Raw genomic sequence first — 20,842 nt, forward strand, 5'->3', positions numbered from 1 at the left:
AGTTAAATGACTAATATAATTTTATTTATCTTAAAAAGTATTAAAAAGACATTCCTGGTTGTATACTTTTAGAAGGTAAAGATGACAAAATATTTGGAGTGAAACTCAATTGAGCCAAAAACATATGGTAAGAGTGTGTTGAAAATGAAGTTCAATTATGTGAACTTGCATCTTGCAACTATGCATCTTTAATAATCAAAAAATGAAAAAAAACAGTAAACAAACAAAAAATGATGAATCAAATAGACTATAGATTTTGAAAAATTAAGAATTATAAAAACTAAAGAATTTTAAAAAATTTAAAATTTCAAGAGCAAAAAGGAACAAAAACTAGTAAAGTGCATATAAAACCAACAACATGATGGTTGTGCTGGCCATTTTGAAATGGTCAGCACAACCTTTTGGGTGTTATTTTTAGTTTTCATAATTTAATTCATTATCTTCTTTGTTTACTGGTTTTATTTTCATCTATTGAAGATGTATATATTTAAGTTCACTTAGTTGAGCTCATCTGCAATGCCTTTTTCTTACCGTATGTTTCTGGCTCAACAAGCCCAATTCCAAATATTTTGTCATTCCTACTGTCTAAAAGTATATGACCAGGTATATCTTTTTTAATTACTCTTTTAATATAAATCTTTTTCTCTTCAAGGATTAGGCATTTGACTATTCCAGCTTCACTGATCTCTTCATCTTGCAGCTAGTCTCCCCCCCCCCCCCCTTTGGTCTATATTTATCTACCCCTTTTGGTAGCCGATCTATTTCCATCTCTCTCTCTCTCTCTATATATATATATATTTTTTAATATAAATTAAAAATTTTATATTAGTTATTTCATCTGCTAGATATCGTAGCCTCTGGTTGGTGAAGTAGAGTGGCTCTACATACAAATCAGACATTACAATTATGTTTTAACTTTAAAGAAAGAACAAAAAAGATTAAGTAAAATGTTATTTCATTTCAATATTTACAATAGCATCAATTTGATATCTGGATATCAGAATTCACTGAATGTAATAAAAGTTCATGATGAAAACTGAAAATATTTTAAAAATACTACAATAAAATAGAAAAATTACAATAAAAAATAGCTCTGAAATATTCATTTTAACTTCATTTAAAATAAAAATTTAAATGAAGTCTGACAGCATGAACATAATTTACTGTTTTAAAATAACATTCTGGATAACCCTGGCAAATTTGACATTAAGAAAATATTAAAAGCACTAACAGAGTAGCAATTAACTAATATTTCCAAAACACATTACAAATATAATTAACAAACTCCCACTCACATAATATTAAAAAATATATATAAAATCTATTAGAAGTCTAATTCGTTTGCAATGCAAAACGCCATAAATATACTGATATTGTTCCCCGAATTCTACTTCCATACCAACATGGAAAGTGATAAATCATGTCCAGAAGGCACATTTTCCCTTGTTCTTTCAAGAATACTCCTGAAGTCAACTGGTATAATATTTCTCTTTTAATTTTAACATGGAATGACAAGAAAGTCTTATTTTTATTTATATTTATTTTTTTTTGCAATGACCTATGCTGCAGGATTTTTCTGCATCAGAGCAATATCTGCATCAACCATTCTCTTTACCAATTGCTAGAAAACAAAAGAATGAATAATGAAACAAACAAAAAAATCCATTATTATATATTCATATCATGGTCATGTCAATATTATTTATACATTAAACAGTTCAAAGATTTAAAAAAACTCAATTGCTTAAAGAATGTCAATAATGGACATGATCGACCACCAAAATGGTTATCATCAGGGTTTGACAAATTATACAAAATCCTACTGGCCATGATAAAAATGCATTCACCAAAGACCCCCCCCCCCCCTTGCCTCGACTATTTTTGTTAATGATATATCCAAATAAGTCAGGAGTACTGTAAAGTGATCAGTGGTGCAATATTTGCATGAGAACCATTACAAGAAGAAGTCAATAAATAATAAGAATAAAGGTGCTTCAGGGAATTGGCATGCCTGTTTAATGAACGTCCTAAAACAGCACAGTTTCCAAGGGAGTGGAAAGAAATTAAATTTGTTCTTCCACTGCATAAAGGTGGTGATAATCCTGTGACAATCTGTATATCTGAAGTTGTGGTGAAGGTACTAGAGAGATTGGTGAGAAGTAGGATACGAAAATGATTTGATAACAGCAGTATTCTCTGTGGTTATCAGCATGGGTTTGTTAAAGGGATATCATGTTTTACCAACTTACTCACGTATCTAATAAGCTAACAAATATCTTGGACAGGAGAAATGCATATATAGTGGTATACTAAAATTTTACAAAAGTTTTTGACAGACTGAACACGACAAGCTCTTAAATAAATTGAAACAGATGGGATTGGATAACAGAGTTCAGAGTTGGATCAGTGATTAGCTGTCAGATACGTATCCGAAAATTGTATATGGGGTTGCAGTATCCCAAAAGAGGAAGGTCACTAGTGGTGTGCACAGGGGCCAGTTTTGGGACCATTGTTGTTCAATTTGCATATTAATGATATTGGATGGTTTAACTGGTGATATGTAGCTGTTTACAGATGATGCAAAACTGGTGAGAGCAATGCAGAGTCAAGTAGATGTTATGGCCTTAGAGGAGGATACAATAATATTGTATTATCATACAATATTATTGTATGCAATGCAATATTACAATGCATTTGTGGACTGTTGTTCTCTTATTGAGAACTTGTGATTAAACATTTAAGCATTATTTCAATATTTGCAAAATACATTCAAAAGTAACATAAACGTTCCATATGCAATTTATTTGAGCATTTATTATGTGACACCTCCAGGCAGTCCAAAGACTCATCGAGGGAGGGCACCTACTCTACAACTCTGTCTCCACCACTCAATCCACCAACAGCATCTACTGCACACCACTAGAATTTCCACAGACAATCACAACATCAATGCCCACAGTGGGATTCAAACCCACAGCCTTTTGGCTGGAGAGCAGATACGCTATCACTCTGCCAACCATTCTACTGTAATGAGAATCAAAACAGGTGAATTCTATGATTTTCAGGTGTCAAGAAATCTCCCCCCCCCGGCCCCAAATGCCACAGTTCTCTGTTAGATGTGATTAAACATATGCTTGGCTAAATACTACTCTAATTAACCAAAAAATTATTTAAATAAAAGATTAATAAAAAATATCATCATACTGGATTTATTTATTAGTAGAACATCATCTGCATAAAGTAAAGAATGGAGATTTTTTTTGGTTGTTGTCAGCCTGTAGAATCCCACTGCTGGGCAAAGGACTTTCTCGTGTTACTCCATTCAACATGATTTTGGGCTCTTCTCGACCTAGTTGGTCCTGCTGTTAGAGTAAGTTTGTCTCTCCAACTGGTCTTCTGTCTATCTCTACTTCTCTTTCCCTCTCCAGGTATCCAGTAAGTGGGGAATTTATCCCAGAGTGGAGCTTAACATCTCCAATTTTAAATAATAAAGCAACACGTAAAAACTCAGTGATATCTTTAATTTGTAAAAGGACAGATATTTCGTACTAAAATTAATAGTACATCTTCAGTATTTGTAACAGTAATAAGAATGGAATACAAGCAAAACGTTCGGTGGATCACCTATTAAAATAAAATTGTTACCGCGTGTTAGGAAATAATAGAAATAACAAATTTAATCTATCAAGATAAATGGTTTTTTACATAAGATAAAAGTCTCCCAGATCTTTGAGAGAGAGACATACAGTCATTTCTATTTAAATTTGGTCGGTGTAAGATAGTTTCACATCTTTCAATGAATAAGCGCTCATATCTGAATCTGCATCTATGGAGGAGAACTGCTTTATCCCACTGGACACTATGAGTAGAGTCAATACTGCTGTGCTGTGCCAGACCATCAATATTATAATCAATATAATATTGATGTTCTTTTATTCTTTTTTCCAAAGAATGGTCAGTTTGTCCAAAATAAGAGACAGTGCATTCGCAAGGTATTTGGTAAACGCCAGCCAAAGACAGAGAAGACAGTTTATCCTTTGTAGAAGGTAATAAAGAAGAAATTTTGTTGATAGGAATATATGTTGGAATCAATTGATACTTTTTCAGAATTCTATCTGTAGGTTCTGAGATTCCTGGAATGTATGGAATAGGAAATCTGCAGACTGTTGAAGAAACTGTAGGTGTTGGAATATAAGAATCAAGTATCTGTTGCGTTTGATTGGAGTTGTAATCATTTGATTCCATTAACTTTTAATGATGTAAAGTTCTTGTTGTAAGATTATTGGGGATGAGCAAACTTTAAGTGCTCTATGAATTAGAGATTTAAGAATGCAAAATTTTTGAGACATGTGGTGTGCAGACTTTTTTTCAATTCTATATCAGTTCTCGAAGAAGACATTTCAGCTGTTCTTAATGAAGAATTATTGGATAATGTTCTTTGCTTATCAAAACAATCATTATCCCAGACTTATGAGAGAAATTTTCAAAATCTTATGCAAAAATACAACTCTTTATATAACAAGCAAAAGAAAAACCTTACATCTGATAGTACGTCTACAAATAAATGGATTGTAAACATTTCCGATCGCCCATTATCCACCGCTGAAACTAGTGCTTTAGCAAAGGGCCTTACATAATATAGAATATAGAATTTCTTACATAATATAGAATGCAATCTATAAGGACTTCCTAGCGAAGATTCCAACAAACTACGTTTTGAAGTTGCGACTTCTTTATTCAAAAGCAAATTACCTCCATGCAATTTATCAAATGCTGAAATGAAAGGTCTAAGTTCTTTAAGAAAAGATAATACAATATCCATTTCTAAGGTCGATAAAGGAAAAGCTATTGTAATCACGAAATAAGACTGACTATGAGACAAAAGTATCCAGCCTATTAGAAGACACCACGATCTACCAAGAGATCACACGTAATCCTACTAATTCACAAATTAAACAACTAAATAAATTCCTTGATGAGGTTATAAGTTGGGATCCTAACTACGTGGATAAAATACACACCTACTTTGGAAGAACTCCTCGTCTTTATGGACTCTCAAAAATCCATAAAGAAGGCTGCCCTGTACAACTATTGTAAATTGTATTGATTCTCCAACTTATCGGATTGCAAAAGTATTATCACGTTCCTTAAGTGCTCTCACTGGTCATTCCAGATCCTATATAAAAAACTCAACAGATTTTCTTGAAAAAATCAAGGATGTTAAAATTACAGATTCTGAAATATTAGTCAGTTTTGACATCATTTTTCTGTTCACCAATATCCCATTAACCGACACAGTCAATTCTTTATATGAAGATTACCCTCGAGATATCGCAAGGATATTCGAATAGGTCATCCACTCAGGTTATTTCAGTTGGAAAAACAAAATCTACAAACAAATTGAAGGTACTGCCATGGGTAGCCCTCTGTCTCCACCTTTTGCAAACTGCTATTTGAAACAATTCGAAGATACTATGTTCTCATCCATTCATCCTCAACCATCTCTTTGGTACTGTTACGTCGATGATGTTTCTGCTGTTTGGCCACACACTGAAGATGAACTTTCCACTTTTCTACAACAGATAAATAAACTTCACTCACGCATCCAATTCACTATGGAAAAAGAAAACCCTGGTACTTTACCATTTTTGGACATCCTCCTTACTAGAACGTCTTCTGGTACCTTATCTGCAAGCATCTTTCGAAAATCCACATTTACTGGTAGATACATTCACAAAAAGTCTGCGCACCACATGTCTCAAAAATTTGGCATTCTTAAATCTCTAATTCATAGAGCACATAAAGTTTGCTCTCCCCAAATAATCTTACAACAAGAACTTTCCATCATTAAAAAGTTAATAGAATCGAATGATTACAACTCCAATCAAATCCAACAGATACTTGACTCTTATGTTCCAACATCTACAGTTTCTTCAACAGTCCACAGAGTTCCTATTCCATACATTCCAGGATTTCAGAACCTATAGGTAGAATTCTGAAAAAGTATTAATTGATTCCAACATATATTCTTATCAACAAAATTTCTTCTTTATTACTGTCTACAAATGATAAACTGTCTTCTCTATCTTTGGCTGGCATTTACCAAATACTTTACAAATGCGATGTCTCTTATTTTGGACAAACTAGCCATTCTTTGGAAAAAAGAATAAAAGAACATCAATATTACATTGATTATAACAAACCTCTGAAGTCTGGTCTGGCATAGCCAGTATTGACTCTACTCAGTGTCTAGTGGGATAAAGCAGTTCTCCTCCATAGATTCAGATTCAAATATGAACTCTTATTCAAAGAAAGTTGCGAAATGATCTTACACCGACCAAATTTAAATAGAAATGACTGTATGTCTCTCTCTCAAAGATCTGGGAGACTTTTATCTTATGTAAAAAACCATTTATCTTGATAGATTAAATTTGTTATTTCTATTATTTCCTAGCACGCGGTAACAATTTTATTTTAATAGGTGATCCACCGAACGTTTTGCTTGTATTCCATTCCTATTACTGTTACAGACACTGAAGATGTACTATTAATTTTAGTACAAAATATCTGTCTTTTACTAACTAAAGATATCACTGTGGTTTTTCCGTGTTGTTTAATTATTTAATTACTATGCCACAGGTTCTACTAAAAATCAGAATCTCCAATTTTGATATCAGGCCTAATGTAACTTCCTTCCTTAATGCGATCAAAATAGATGATGAATAACATTTGAAACATGTACACTTGTCTCATACTTGATTTATCATTAAACCATCTTGATGTACCTCTTTCAATTCTAACCACTGCCGTACAACTTAAATGCAGACAATGTAACTTTTAATATAATCAGGGCCAGCGGAAGCGGGCATTAAGAGCATGTGCGGGCGCTGCCACCGGGGTACACACACACACACACACGCCCGGATCATTACAGGGTGCTTAGATAGAAATTGCATGTGGGCAGCAAAGACCCTAGCGCCACCACTGAATATAATGTTCTGTTTACACCATACAATATTTTGAACAGTTTCACTCTTAGCATCTTGTCATATGCCTTTCCTATATTCTCAAGCCTTAATCATGAAAGGTTGTGTATTTAGAGAACTGCAGAAAGATAAGTAATTTTTTAAAATTACAATTAAAAATATTAAGTTAATGTATTGGCAAAGCAATAGTTTTTTTTTTTTTTTTTGAATTTTTCATAGATTGAGTTGTTAGATTTTAAGAAAAACTAATATATTTAATATTGAATTACATCATTGTCAGTAACGTGAAAATGTGTTTGGTGCAGTATGTTTAAGATGTGTTAATTGCAAAAGCTGAAAGATTTGCAGAAATCCAGACTGGTGAGAAAATATTCATGAAGTTTTTTTTTTTTTTTTTAAGAGTGAGTGCCATCTGTATGAAGAGAGTAAAATGTGATAATGGAGTAGAGAATACTGAGAAAAGTATGCAAACTAATAGAGGATGTCAGGATCAGATTTTCACTTAAGGACAAATTGTAAAGAAATCATGGGAATATAACAAAGATCTGTATTTATGTTTTGTAGATCTGGAAAAGGCATATGACAAGATGCCACAATAGAATCTATTCAAAACACTACAGTTGTATGAGGTCAGTGGGGCATTATATCAAGCAATACTTAGTCTTTATTTGAGTTGCAAGTCAGAAGTTAGAACTGAAGGAAGTACAGGAAGATGGTTTAATGTTAACTCTGTCAGACAAGGATATACTTACTTTATCCCCTCTGTTATTCATTATCTATATGGATCACATTATGAAGGAAAGTGATATTAAACCTGAATCAAAACTGGGGAGATGTTAATGTCAGCTCTTTGCTTTATGCAGAAGATATACTTCTAAATAAATCCAACAAGTTGGTAAGATTCCCTGACTAATAACTGTTGTAATAGATATGGTATGAAGGTCAGCAATAACAAGACAAAGACAACGAAAATAGGCAGATGCACTGAAAATATCAACTACATTGTGAATGGAGAACCTATAGAACAAGTAAAACATTTCAGCTACTTGGGCACAATTTTTTGCTGAAGATGGTAAATTAAATAGGAGTGCTTAAGGATCAAAGCTGTATAACTGAGAGGAGACCTCCACATAGCCTTTAAAGGAATACGGAAAACCGACCAGGGCTTCTGACCTAATGTCCAATCCTCACCTTCTTGTGGTGCACCCTGTTGGGTATCTACCTGGATACTGAACGAACGAGGATGGGCTGCCAATTTGGGATTTAGCTGACCAAATTGTATTCTTATTTGCATAAAACCCAAATACAAAATGATGGTATAACATGACAAAATTTCATGCCAGGTGGGGAGTCGCCCAGTTAAACAAGGCCCCCATTGTTTTTGCAAGGGAACCAGGGAGAACAGCGAAAAGTCAGCTACTGGAACAAATCTGAAAACATACCCCAATTCAACATCACCACAGTTAAAGATTGGTACTATCAACATAAGAATCCTGAATGGCAAAGAAATGGAGCAAGCTGAGGAATTAGATAAGTACCAGATTGACATAATAAGGAAACAAAAAAGACAAAATCTGGTGAGACCTTTCTGAGCAATAAATACAAACTTATATTCAGGTAACGACAATCGAGGAAAAGAACGGGTAGCCATAGTATTCAACACTAAATACGAGGCTAATTTTCCTGAATGGCAGGCAGTCTCAAGTAGAGTAATGTGGGCAAATATCAGAATGGGGAACTGGACAATGAGACTTATTTGTGCCTATGGTCTTACAGAAGGTTCTATTAAGGTAGAAGTGGAGGAGTTTTTTTGAGGCTTTAGAAAAAGCAACTGACACAATAAAAAAGGAAAAGTTGGTCCTTGTTGGGGATCTAAATAGCAGGGTAGGAAATGATCACAGACATGCAAAAATATTTTGGGAAAATTTGGAGAAAAGAACAAAGCTAATAATAATGGCAAATACCTGTTGGATTTCTGCTCAGGACATGGACTGGTTATTACTAACACCATGTTTGAACATAAAAATGTTCACAAATTGACATGGAGAGAAGAGGCAAGGAATAAGAAAAGTCTCGTTGGCTATGTTATTGTTGATAGTGATGTTTTCTCCATGGCGCAGGACACTAGGGTGTACAGAGGATTTGAAATTGGAAGTCATCACTATCTAATCTTGAGCAGGATAATATTGAATTTCATACTGAAAAGAATAATATGTAAGAAAGTTTTAAAGCAAATAAAAGTTGAGCAGCTCTCAGATGTGAACTGTAGATTAAAATACACAAAGATTAGTGAAGAAAAAATGAAAGAGTTTGAGAACAGGAAACAAACCTTGGATATTCACTGGCAAGCCTTCAAGAAAACCCTGATTGATTCAGCCAGAGAGGCATGTGGTGAGGTTGTCTGCAAGGATAGAAAAATCAGAACTCCATGGTGGACAGGAAGTTAAAGAGGCAGTGAAGGAGAAGAAGAAAGCATATCAAAAGTTTCTGGCAAATAAGTCAGCTTTTGCTCTTAGAGAATACAGAGACAAACGTAAGAAAGCGAAATATTGTGTAAAACTAGCTAAACAAAAGTCATGGGAGGACTTTGGCAAGAACATAGAAAATAAATATCAAGAAGGTGATAAAATATTCTGGAGGTTGTTGAAGAATCTTAGAAATGGATGAAAGATTGCTGTAAAAGGAGTTGGAGATGATAAAGGTGACATGAAAACAGAAAAAAAAAGATATTCTTGAAGTATGGAGAATTACTTTGTGATGGCTTGAAATGTGGAAAGGCAGCAGGAGTAGATGATATTCGACCAGAAATGCTGAAGTATGGTGGTATAAAAGTCTTACAGAGTCTGCACTGCATAGTTCAGAAAGCCTGGACAGAGGGACGAATTCCGGATGATTGGAGTAGAGCTTTCATAGTACCCATATATAAAAAGGGAAATAAAACTGAATGTGAGAATTACAGAGGTATTCCCCTACTGAGTGTTCCTGGAAAGATTTATGCAAGTATACTTGAGAAACGGTTGAGAAGAATTGAGGAAGAAAAGCTTGGTGAAGAACAAGCTGGATTCAAGCCAAATAGAGGCTGTCAGGATGAGATCTTCACTTTACGACAACTAGTCGAGAAATCATGAGAATATAACAAAGATCTGTATTTAAGTTTTGGTTATCTGGAAAAGGCATATGACAAGGTACCAAGAGAGAAGCTATTCAATACTCTACAGTTATATGGTGTCAATGGTGCATTATATCAAGCAATACTTAGTCTCTATTTGAGTTGTAAGTCAGCAGTTAGAATTAAAGGAAGTACAGGAAGGTGGTTTAATGTTAAATCTGGTGTGACACAAGAATGTACATTATCCCCTCTGTTATTCATTATCTATATGGATCACATTATGAAGGAGAGTGGTATTAAACATGATATCAAAATTGGAGATGTTAATGTCAGCTCTTTGATTTATGCTGACGATGTAATACTTCTAAATAAATCTGCTACAAGTCTGCAAGATTCCCTGACTAAATTGAATAACTGTTGTAATAGATATGGTATGAAGGTCAGCAATAAAAAGACAAAGACAATTAAAATAGGCAGAATCGCTGAAAATGTCAACTGCGTTGTGAACGGAGAACCTGTGGAACAAGTAAAACATTTCAGCTACTTAGGCATGATTTTTAGTGAAGATGATAAATTAAATATGGAAGTAGACAACAGAATCAACAAGCTGGTATGGTAGGAAGTCCATTGAATAAATTCATATGGAATAAAAGAGAAATTAGATAGAGAACACTAAATTAGCTGTATACAAAACAGTGTTGAAAACCAGTTTTAACTTATGGATCTGAGAGCTGGGTCAGAAGTAAAACACTTCACCAAAGACTAGAGATCACAGATATGAGAGTCCTAAGAAAGATTAGAGGCATGAACAGATGTCATCAATGACAATACCATATTAAAAACGAGAATATTAGGAAAGAACTTGACATTGTCAGCATTCAGGAATGCGTTAGCAGGGCTAATCTCAGGTGGTATGGTCACTTAAAACAGAATGGGCGAGGAAAGATTAGCAAAACAAGTGTTCTCTGCAAGGTTGGCAGGAAAACAACCCAGAGGAAGACCATGACATAGGTCAGGGGTGTTCAACCCATTGATCGTGATCAACTGGTCCATCATGGAGCAATTTTTGGTTGATCTCTTGTGTATTCTCCTTACAAATTTAATTAAAACTGAAAACATAATATTTTATTTATCATTATTTTGTATTATTTTTAATTCGTTTTAAGTGTATTGCTACTGTTTATTTATTTTTCGTTAAAATTATCATATCAGTAATTTTCTTATAAGTCCAGGTAAATGAATTAATTTGGATCAGTGGAAGTCAAACCGAACCGAGTGAATACGATTATAAGCAAACGTGTAAAAACTCGATTGTAGCTTAAATATTAAATATTCCAAAGCACATTACATCGATTTTTTACTTAGGTTTAGTCCCATGTGAATATTGTAAAAAAATAAACTTTGTCTCGATATAGTTTGTATTAGATGTTTTTGTAAATAACTCCTTTGAAGCTAACTGTATATACTGCTTTAATAAGAATATGTTAGAGTGTTAAAAACAAAGGCAATGTTTTTGTCGTCGAAGCTGTACATGGTGGCATTATAAAGATTGTTATTGAAACTGGTATGTATGAGAAATGCTTGCAGGCTCTAAGTGTAAACATCTCCGAAGTCAGTCAGAAAGAGTTCAAACAACTTTCCGATGGCCAGCAACTTACAATCAAAAGAAAGCGGAGGAGAACCAAAGGTGTGCTGAACTTGAAACTTAAGATGAAAGACTCATACCGATTTTTTGGGGTTTGCCAAACTTCATGCAAGGTCTCAGAGGGGGTTATCTGGTTATCTGGAAAAGGCATATAACAAGGTGCCAAGAGAGGAGCTATTCAATACGTTACAGTTATATGGTGTCAATGGGGCATTATTTCAAGCAATACTTAGTCTGTATTTGAGTTGTAAGTCAGCAGTTTGAATTGAAGGATGTACAGGAAGATGGTTTAATGTTAAATCTGGTGTGAGACAAGGATGTACATTATCCCCTGTTATTCATTATCTATATGGATCATATTATGAAGAAAGTGGTATTAAACATGATATCAGAATTGGAGATGTTAATGTCAGCTCTTTGTTTTATGCAGACGATGTTATACTTCTGAATAAATCCACTACAAGTCTGCAAGATTCCCTGACTAAATTGAATAATTGTTGTAATAGATATTGTATGAAGGTCAGCATTAAAAATACAAAGACAATGAAAATAGGTAGAATTGTTGAAAATGTCAACAGTGTTGTGAACGGGGAACCTGTGGAACAAGTAAAACATTTCAGCTACTTAGGTATGATTTTTAGTGAAGATGGTAAATTAAATATGGAAATATACAACAGAATCAACAAAGCCGGTATTGTAGGAAGTCAACTGAATAAATTCATATGGAATAAAAGAGAAATTAGTTGGAACACTAACTTAGCTGTATACAAGACAGTGTTCAAACCAATTTTAACTTATGGATCTGACAGCTGGGTCAGAAGTAAAACATTTGACCAAAGACTAGAGACTGCAGATATTAGAGTCCCGAGAAAGATTAGAGGCGTGAACAGATGGCATCAATGGCAATATCAGATTAAAAACGAGGATATTAGGAAAGAACTTGACACTGTCGGCATCCAGGAATGCATTAGCAGAGCTAATCTCAGGTGGTATGGTCACTTAAACAGAATGGGCAACGAAAGATTAGCAAAACAAGTGTTCTCTGCCAGGTTGGCAGGAAAACGAGCTAGAGGAAGACCAAGATATAGGTGGATTGATACGGTACAATGTGCCTTAGACGAGAGAAATATAAGATCTGATAATGATAATATTGGAGTCTTGACAAGTAACAGACTGATTTGGAGAAAAATTGTAGATAGGAAGTTAGTAATGATGTAAATTTTTCATGTAGTACTATCATATCCTGTACACCCCTTGAGGGTACATGTCAGGAATTTGATTATGATGATGATGAATTAGAAATCAGCCTGAAAGAAGCAAGAAATGGAAAATCACCTAGAGAAGATAAGTTAGGTTCAGAATTACATAAATATACAGGAATAAAGTTCAAAGAAAGACATTTTTAAATAAAATCTCTTCAACAAATAACCCACCAACAGAATGGAAAAAAGCAATAGGGATCCCTATCTTTAAAAAAAGGTAGTAAGAGATGACCTAAAAATTATAGAGTATTCTAAAGAAATGAAATTATGAAAGAATTAAGCCAGGAATCAGTAATAGAAAAAAATTAAAAATATAAACATAAATGAATGGAACATATTGAAAGAATGAAAACAGAAGGATTACGAAAACAAGCCATAAATTACAAACAGTTAGGAAAAAGAAAATCAGGACATCCTCTAAAGAGATTCAATGAAACTCGATGACTTCTAAGGCCATAACAGGCTACTCTAGGCCTAAATCCTTGAAAAGCATGATAATGATCTGGAGTATACACATATATGCAAAGAAACAAGCTTCACTACAATTTACATGGTATGCTAAAGTTACATTGATTTGGCCAGCTGTTAAATCTATTGGGCTGACCTCTGGTGCAAAAAACTTACTACATCAAAGCTAGAGTCCTGTTATTAACTATTAGGTTACAAAAATAAATTAAGCTAGAGAGCAACATGTTCACGCAAAAATTACTCATACAAGTATAGATATAAATTAAAACAAAACAGTATGAATGGTGGCCAATAAAACCTGAAAAAATTGCTTAGAGTCCTAAAGTCAGGGTTTGCTGGAAAACTTGAAGAACAAAGTGGGCTGAATGTGCACCATCCAAATTCTTGGGATTTTTATGTCACCATTACTGTTAAGATTAGGATGATTAATCAAAATTTCACAGGCTTCTTTAAATTTCTATTCATACCAGGTTTTAGGGTGTTAAAAGCATGATCTGAGAGGTCTGCATCATCAAAGTTGTTAAATTTAATGTCCTTCGTTTTTTGTTTTTTTCCGGATAGGGATTGTCTGTCCAGTTTCACCAATGTAAAGTAAGTTACAGGTGCAATAGATACAATAAACTCCAGGGTAAGTCAATGGGGGGAGAGGATCCTTAGAGGAGTTGAATCTCATCTTCTTGGAGTTTTACCTTGCGGTGTCGAGAGTTTATTAATCATCGGATCTCAAACCGTTCACAGGATAAGGGGGTCAGCCCTACACCCCAGTGTATCCTATGTCCTGTAGGGTTGAGTTCTCAAGGACAGTTTGCCTGCTTTGCAGGATGAAAAACTCCCAGGATAAACTGGGGGGACCCTACTGTCCATGCCCAAGACTGACTAACTAGACTATGGCTGAGGAAGATCCTTCAGCTCCTTGTGTCACCATCAAACCTAGGACACTCCTTCCCCATGCATATGGTTGCAAAGTGCACAGCCACTAGGCTAACCACGCGGACTTAAATAACCGCGAGAAGTTGAATATGTTTTTTTAAATTTTATAGATGGTTTAAAAGCAACATTAAGATTATAATGGTGTAGAATTGTATAAATTTTTTCTGATAACCCTTTAATGAAAAACCCTTCAGTAACAAATAGAATACACAATTATAAATCTTAATGCCACTTTTAAACCGCCTAAGTGCAACTCCAGATGATAACCTTAATGTGAAGGTCGAAATGTCAAGTGATTATTTTGGTTTATATTAAACTGAAGTTTTACTCTAAGATGGTAGTTGTTTCATATTTTTATGATGAAGGTAAGAATGTAGTTTTTTTTTTTTTTTTTTTTTTTTTAAATCTTAATGGAATCTTGCAATGTAAGAAGCTGTCAGGTAAGTGCAAAATTTGTGGTTTTGTTATATGGTAAGCATAGCACAAATTAAACATTTTGAAAATAGATTTTGGGAGTCATCTTATACACTCAATCACTTTATATGATAGAATATATGATACCTTTTCTTCCTCCACTATCAATGAAAGACTACATAATTCCAACCATTTTGTGGATCATAAAAATCTCTCCCCATGTGGGGACACCTGTAACCTCCATCAGGCGCGTCCCGTGGTGGCAGATCGGGGAATGCTCATCATAGGTTACTATGAAGGGTAGGAGGGAAATAAAATACCTCCCGCAGACCAAGAGGATAGCACTTCCCTCATAGGCTGGTCTGGGGGCCTCGAAGGCGGCAGCCCCATCACCAGACTCAGGTGCTGAAGGCTAATCCCCTGCACACCTTAAAATTTCACTCATTAAAAGAAATAACAAAGAGATAGCCGAAATGCCTAAATGGTTAACGACAAAGCGAGGAAAAAGGTACATGAGATATGGAACATGGAACATTAAAAGTCTACATGGAAAAGAAAACGAATTAATTGACGAATTTAAAAAATGAAGATTGGATTTGCTAGCAGTCACAGAAACAAAAAAGAAAGGTCAAGGTTGCCAGAAAATGAAAGATGGGTATATACTTTTCTATTCAGGGGTAAACCCAAGAGAATGGGGAAAACAAGGGGTAGCTTGCATAATTAAACCAGATCTCAAAGAATATATTACTAAATGGCAACTAATAAACGAAAGGTTATTGACAATCACTATAGATTTTAAATCAGACAACCAAGTATTCACTGTAATTGTTGCATATGGCCCAAACGATAATGCCAATAAAGAAATTAAAGATGAATTCTTCGAACTCTTACAAAAAACAATTGAAGAAGTTCAAGGGCATATCATACTACTAGGAGACCTTAATGGCCGGGTAGGGAATCAAGTAGATGAAGACACGAAACAGGTGTTCGGATCACAAGGAGAAATAACCCGGAATAATAATGGAGAAAGAATAATAAATCTTTGCCTTACAAATAATTTAGTGATAGCGAATACTATGTTGAAGCATAAAGAAATCCATAAGTTTACCAGGGAAGAGCCCAATAGAAACGAAAAATCTATAATTGACTACGCCATCATAAGCAGATCATACTGGAAGTATACAAAAAATGCAAGAGTCTACAGAGGTCCTGAAATAGGCAATGACCACTACTTATTAGTATTGGAAACAATCCATAAAATAAAAGTTGAAAAATGTAGAAAAAGTAGCAAGGAAATAAATGTTAAGATAAAGAACTACAAACTAAAGAAAGAAGAAACAGCCATTGAGTATAAAAGTAATATAGAAGAGAAGATGAAAGAAGTAGAAAAAGAGATATGAAGACCAAGATGTAGAAAACCTATGGTACAGGTTCAAAACACTTCTTCTAGAAACAAGCAAAGAAATTTGTAGTGTATCATTAAATAATAAACAGAAGAAACATAAAACACCCTGGTGGACTGAAGAACTAAAAGAAGAAATTAAAAAGAAAAAGCAATTATGGAAGAGATATATAACATCAAAGCTGCAGGTTGATAGAGAACTATACAGCAACCAAAGAAATAAAGTTAAAACCTTAGTGAAAGCAGAGAAAAGAAAATGCTGGGAAGACTTCGGACATACTTTAGAACAAAATTTTAAAGGAAACCAAAAACTCTTCTATAATGTTTTAAGAAGAATGAGGTCAGAAAAAGAATGCCCCATAAAGTTTATCAAAAATAAGGATGGAAAGTTACTCACAAATTTCGAAGACATCATGGAAAGATGGAAACAGTACTTTCAAGAATTATTGGAAGATGCAGGACATGGAAAAAATAGAACCCTAAGAGCAAGACACACAAGCAAAATAGAAGATAAGAGTGAAGAAATTCATGCAAATGAACTGTTAGCAGCAATAAATAAAATAAAACTGGGCAAATCAGCAGGCCATGACCAAATAACACCAGAAATGGTAAAGAATTTAGGAACGAAAGCCATAAAATTTCTTTTACACCTATTCAATGTTGTATGGAAAAAGAAAATTATTCCCAAAGACTGGGAAGTAGCTATAATAATCCCCATATTTAAGAAAGGAGATACTGCAAATGTGAAAACCATAGAGGAATTTCGCTTTTAAGTGTTCCAGGAAAATTATATACCCGCATTTTAGAAGCGAGGCTTAGGAATCAAATAGAGGACACGCTGGATGGAATGCAATATGGCTTTCGAAAAAATAGAAGCACACAGGATCTTATCTTCAGTCTTAGACAAATATCAGAGAAAACATTGGAATATGGAAAAGAACTACATTCATGTTTTATAGATTTTGAAAAGGCCTTTGACCGAGTTCCCAGACACTTAATATGGCAAACATTAAAGAAAAACAAGATACAAGATAACTTAATAGCAGCCATACAAAGCCTCTACAAAAGTAATAGAAATTATGTAAGAACCTGTAATAAAAGAATTTGAAACAAATGTAGGAGTGAGGCAAGGCTATATCCTCAGCCCTCTTCTCTTCATCATAGTAATGGATGAAATTTTAAAGGCATGCCAAACAAAAACAAAAAAGTTCCACTTAGGATACAGGAAACTGAAAGAAACTAGGATTTCACATATGGCTTTTGCAGATGATGTAGTGATTCTAGCAAATACAGCTGAAGATCTGCAGTACAATATCAACATTTGGCATGAAGAAACAAAGAAAAGGAATATGACCATAAATATAAATAAAACTAAAACAATGATCATATCTAGAAATCAACAAAAACACACAATAAAAATAGAGAATCACCAACTGGAACAAGTCCACTTCTTTAAATACTTGGGATCATATATACAAGAAGATGGTAGACTAGACACAGAAATTAACAACAGGATAAGAGGGGGAACAAAGCTATTCTATGCAATGAAAGGCCCACTCCTAGATAAGAAAGAAGTCACCCAAAATAACAAAATGGCAGTGTACCGTTCAGTGTTTCTACCAACATTAACATACAGTTGTGAGTCTTGGTGTTTAACAACAGGAAACACAAATAAACTACAAAAAATTGAAATGAAATATCTCAGGAACGTGGCAAAAAAACAAGACTAGATCGAATAAGAAATCAAACCATAAGAGACAGCCTTCAAGTTGCACCTCTGAATCAATTCATAACACAAGCCCAAATGAGATGGTTTGGACATCTCAATCAAATGGAAGAAGGAAGAATAGCAAAAACTGTATACGAAAGCCAGAAAGTAGGAAAAAGAAACATAGGCAGACCCAGGAAAGGTTGGCAAAAGTAAATTAAAGAAAAATTGGAAAAGAAGCAAAACAACAAACCTTGGACAGGACGGCATGGAAATCTCTTTGGCAAAATCTCGATGCTTAAAAGCATAAGAGATCATAGACGAAGAAGAAGAAGACTCACAAAAAAAATTCCAATCATTGGCATCTGTGGCTTTAATAAGGAATACACAATGCATTCAATCATTTGAACCCAACCTGTTAATTCTAACAGAACCTCAATCGCTCAACTGTTATCAGCAAATACTATCCTACTTCAACTGTTCAAACTAGGCTGTACATGATCTCTTCTCTACAAAGAGCTGTACTAGGTAAACCAAAGCTAAACCCTTCTTTTCAATCTGTTCTAATCCAAAAGTTACCTTACTGCACTTCACAGCAGTTGTATTTTGCCTCTTTTCCACCAGTTGAAAAGACAGTTGTAACTGTTGATAAAATATTAACAATGAAATCTTGGATTACCCTCTACACCATCTTGAAGATACATTCTAAGAATTGACAAGTTTTTTCAAGATCTCAACAAATTCTTTTTCTTTTGGTTTCCCTTGTTATTTATGCCCCCTGCACTCCCCCTCCATTAACAATAGTTAACCTCCAAAACATCTCAAAATCCACTCAACTATAAAATACTACTCCAATATCTAAGGTAATATATTAAGAAAATAAAAATCCTCAATTTTGTTCAAAAGAGGGCAAATGGAGATAATCAATGTTCTCTTAGATGGCAATCAATTTGTTCCATTTCTTATTACCCACACATGTGCATTCAAAGGACATTAATTCAGTATGCCCTTTTCTAAGAATATTTCCATCATTGTTAATCTGACCTGATATTAGTAACTCCATTTTCCATTTCCACACACACACATGCATTATAATATAATATAATATTATAACCAGCCATCATTCATTAATAGTTATATCTGTTATTATATATCAAGCAACCTTCTGTGTTTGGGATTACCAATAAGCAAATAGCCATATATAAGGTTAATGCAACATTCTCATATATCTACAAATATCACATTTAGTTTTAGGAAAGATTTCTTTTCTGCAATTATTAATATAATTTTTGTTCTCTCACCTACCTCAAATGAAATTTTAGGACTCCATCCCAATTTTCTCTTTGCTTTAGTTGCATCTCCCAACAAAAAATCCTACAAAAATCAGGAACCAAGTTTAGTAAATACACCTTTAACTACATAGAAAATCATAAAAGTTATTATACAGTAAACTGACTCGATAACATAATTCTTAAGCTTTTAATGAACAGAAGCGTTAATAAATTCACTCATGTATAACCACTGAAGCTCTTCTTTCAATAGATGCAGTTCTTAAAACATCAAACATAGCTTAAATGGCAGTAACTGATTCACTGTACATTTACTTGTTTGAATCTTTGTCATCACTGTCTTCAAAACGAACATTTCGTAGATGTTCTTTATTTCTTAGTGATGGGACCTCGTCATCACTTGAAATCTCTTGGACACCATTTGTATAATTCTCTTTGCATACTTCAGCTGGTTTAGTTATCAAGAAGTTAGTAATAGGACCTTGCTTGCCACTATGCTGCAATTTTTTTATTAAGCTCATAATATGGAGCTAAACAAATATACAATTGTCTAATGAATTTTCAGGAGCACTCCATTGAGGGATCATTATCCATAAAATAACTTCCTAACTTTCTTGCCAAATGCAATCCTTCTGCTAATTTCTTTAAGCTGAATTCTTTAACGGATTCATCACACGTACATGAATACTAAAGTGTATTTCCCCTAATGTAACTTCGATACTTATAAATACATGCGCGATACAAGCAAACTCAAATTTAACGAATATAAATTTTGATTTTTAAGTCAGAGGTGAAAAATACATGAAAAGAAAGAGTTTCTACAATTTGTAGACCGCGTTATATCGAAACCGCATTATATGAGGGTTACCTGTATTTTATTTGGACTCCGTAGTTCAGTTGGTATAGATGAAGCCCTTTGGTTGGGAAGACCTGGGTTCGATTCTCATCCATGATGTGAGTAAACCGGTCTCATACATAGGTAGAAGTTTTGGAATGACTTTTAATGGGATTATATTGATCATGTGCATATAATAAACAACTAGGTTATACCAACTAGTTTCATGGCACCTTCAGGGTACATAACTGATGTAAGGCACTAAAAAGTAAAAACTGTTACAAACTATAATCAACCGATTCCGATTATATTAAACAAAGAACAGAGTGTGTACAATACATGCATAGAGCGTGCATGATCTCACTTGTTGTTATTTAGGAACGTATTAAGTTGGCACCGTAATTCAGTACTGCTGAGTTGAGAGATCTAATAAGGGTCTTCCAGATCACGGGTAAGATTAGTCTTTGGTTCCTGTTAAGGTTTTATGTACAGCGGTCAACTGTTGTGGCCTACCGAATTTTTTAAAAATTCTGGAGTGGAAGTCATCCTCTATGTGTAAGGAATTGTGCTTCTATCCCATTCTATGGTATGGTTCGTTCTAGAGAAATGAAAAGCTAACCCCAATTTTTCTTCTCTGTTATTATTGACGTCACTATGTGTTTTTTTTTGCCTAATTTCAAGGCTCCTTGAAGTATGGCCGATGTAATTCAAGCAGCACGAGCAGGGTATGTTATAAACTCCAGTATATTTGGATGGCTATCTTTTGGAGATCTTAAGAATTGTCTAATCGTTTC

At 34.2% G+C, this 20,842-nt stretch overlaps 1 protein-coding gene across 1 annotated transcript in view; it reads right to left on the reverse strand.

Moving 5' to 3' along the window:
* Window positions 1-855: 855 nt before the first annotated feature.
* Gmd (GDP-mannose 4,6 dehydratase) overlaps window positions 856-20,842 on the reverse strand; it is a 133,501-nt gene continuing 113,514 nt past the window's right edge. Inside the window, exons 9-10 of the mRNA XM_090397715.1 lie at window positions 19,230-19,298; window positions 856-1,621 (exon numbers count right to left, since the gene is read on the reverse strand). Coding sequence (XP_090253841.1) covers window positions 1,559-1,621; window positions 19,230-19,298 — 132 coding nt within the window. The 3' untranslated portion in view covers window positions 856-1,558. The remainder of the gene's footprint in view (window positions 1,622-19,229; window positions 19,299-20,842) is intronic.

This window comes from Typopeltis vanoorti, chromosome 9, assembly GCF_054136105.1.
Source record: "Typopeltis vanoorti isolate ZY-2024b chromosome 9, IOZ_Tvanoo_1.0, whole genome shotgun sequence".
In the NCBI taxonomy this organism is placed as follows: domain Eukaryota; kingdom Metazoa; phylum Arthropoda; class Arachnida; order Uropygi; family Thelyphonidae; genus Typopeltis; species Typopeltis vanoorti.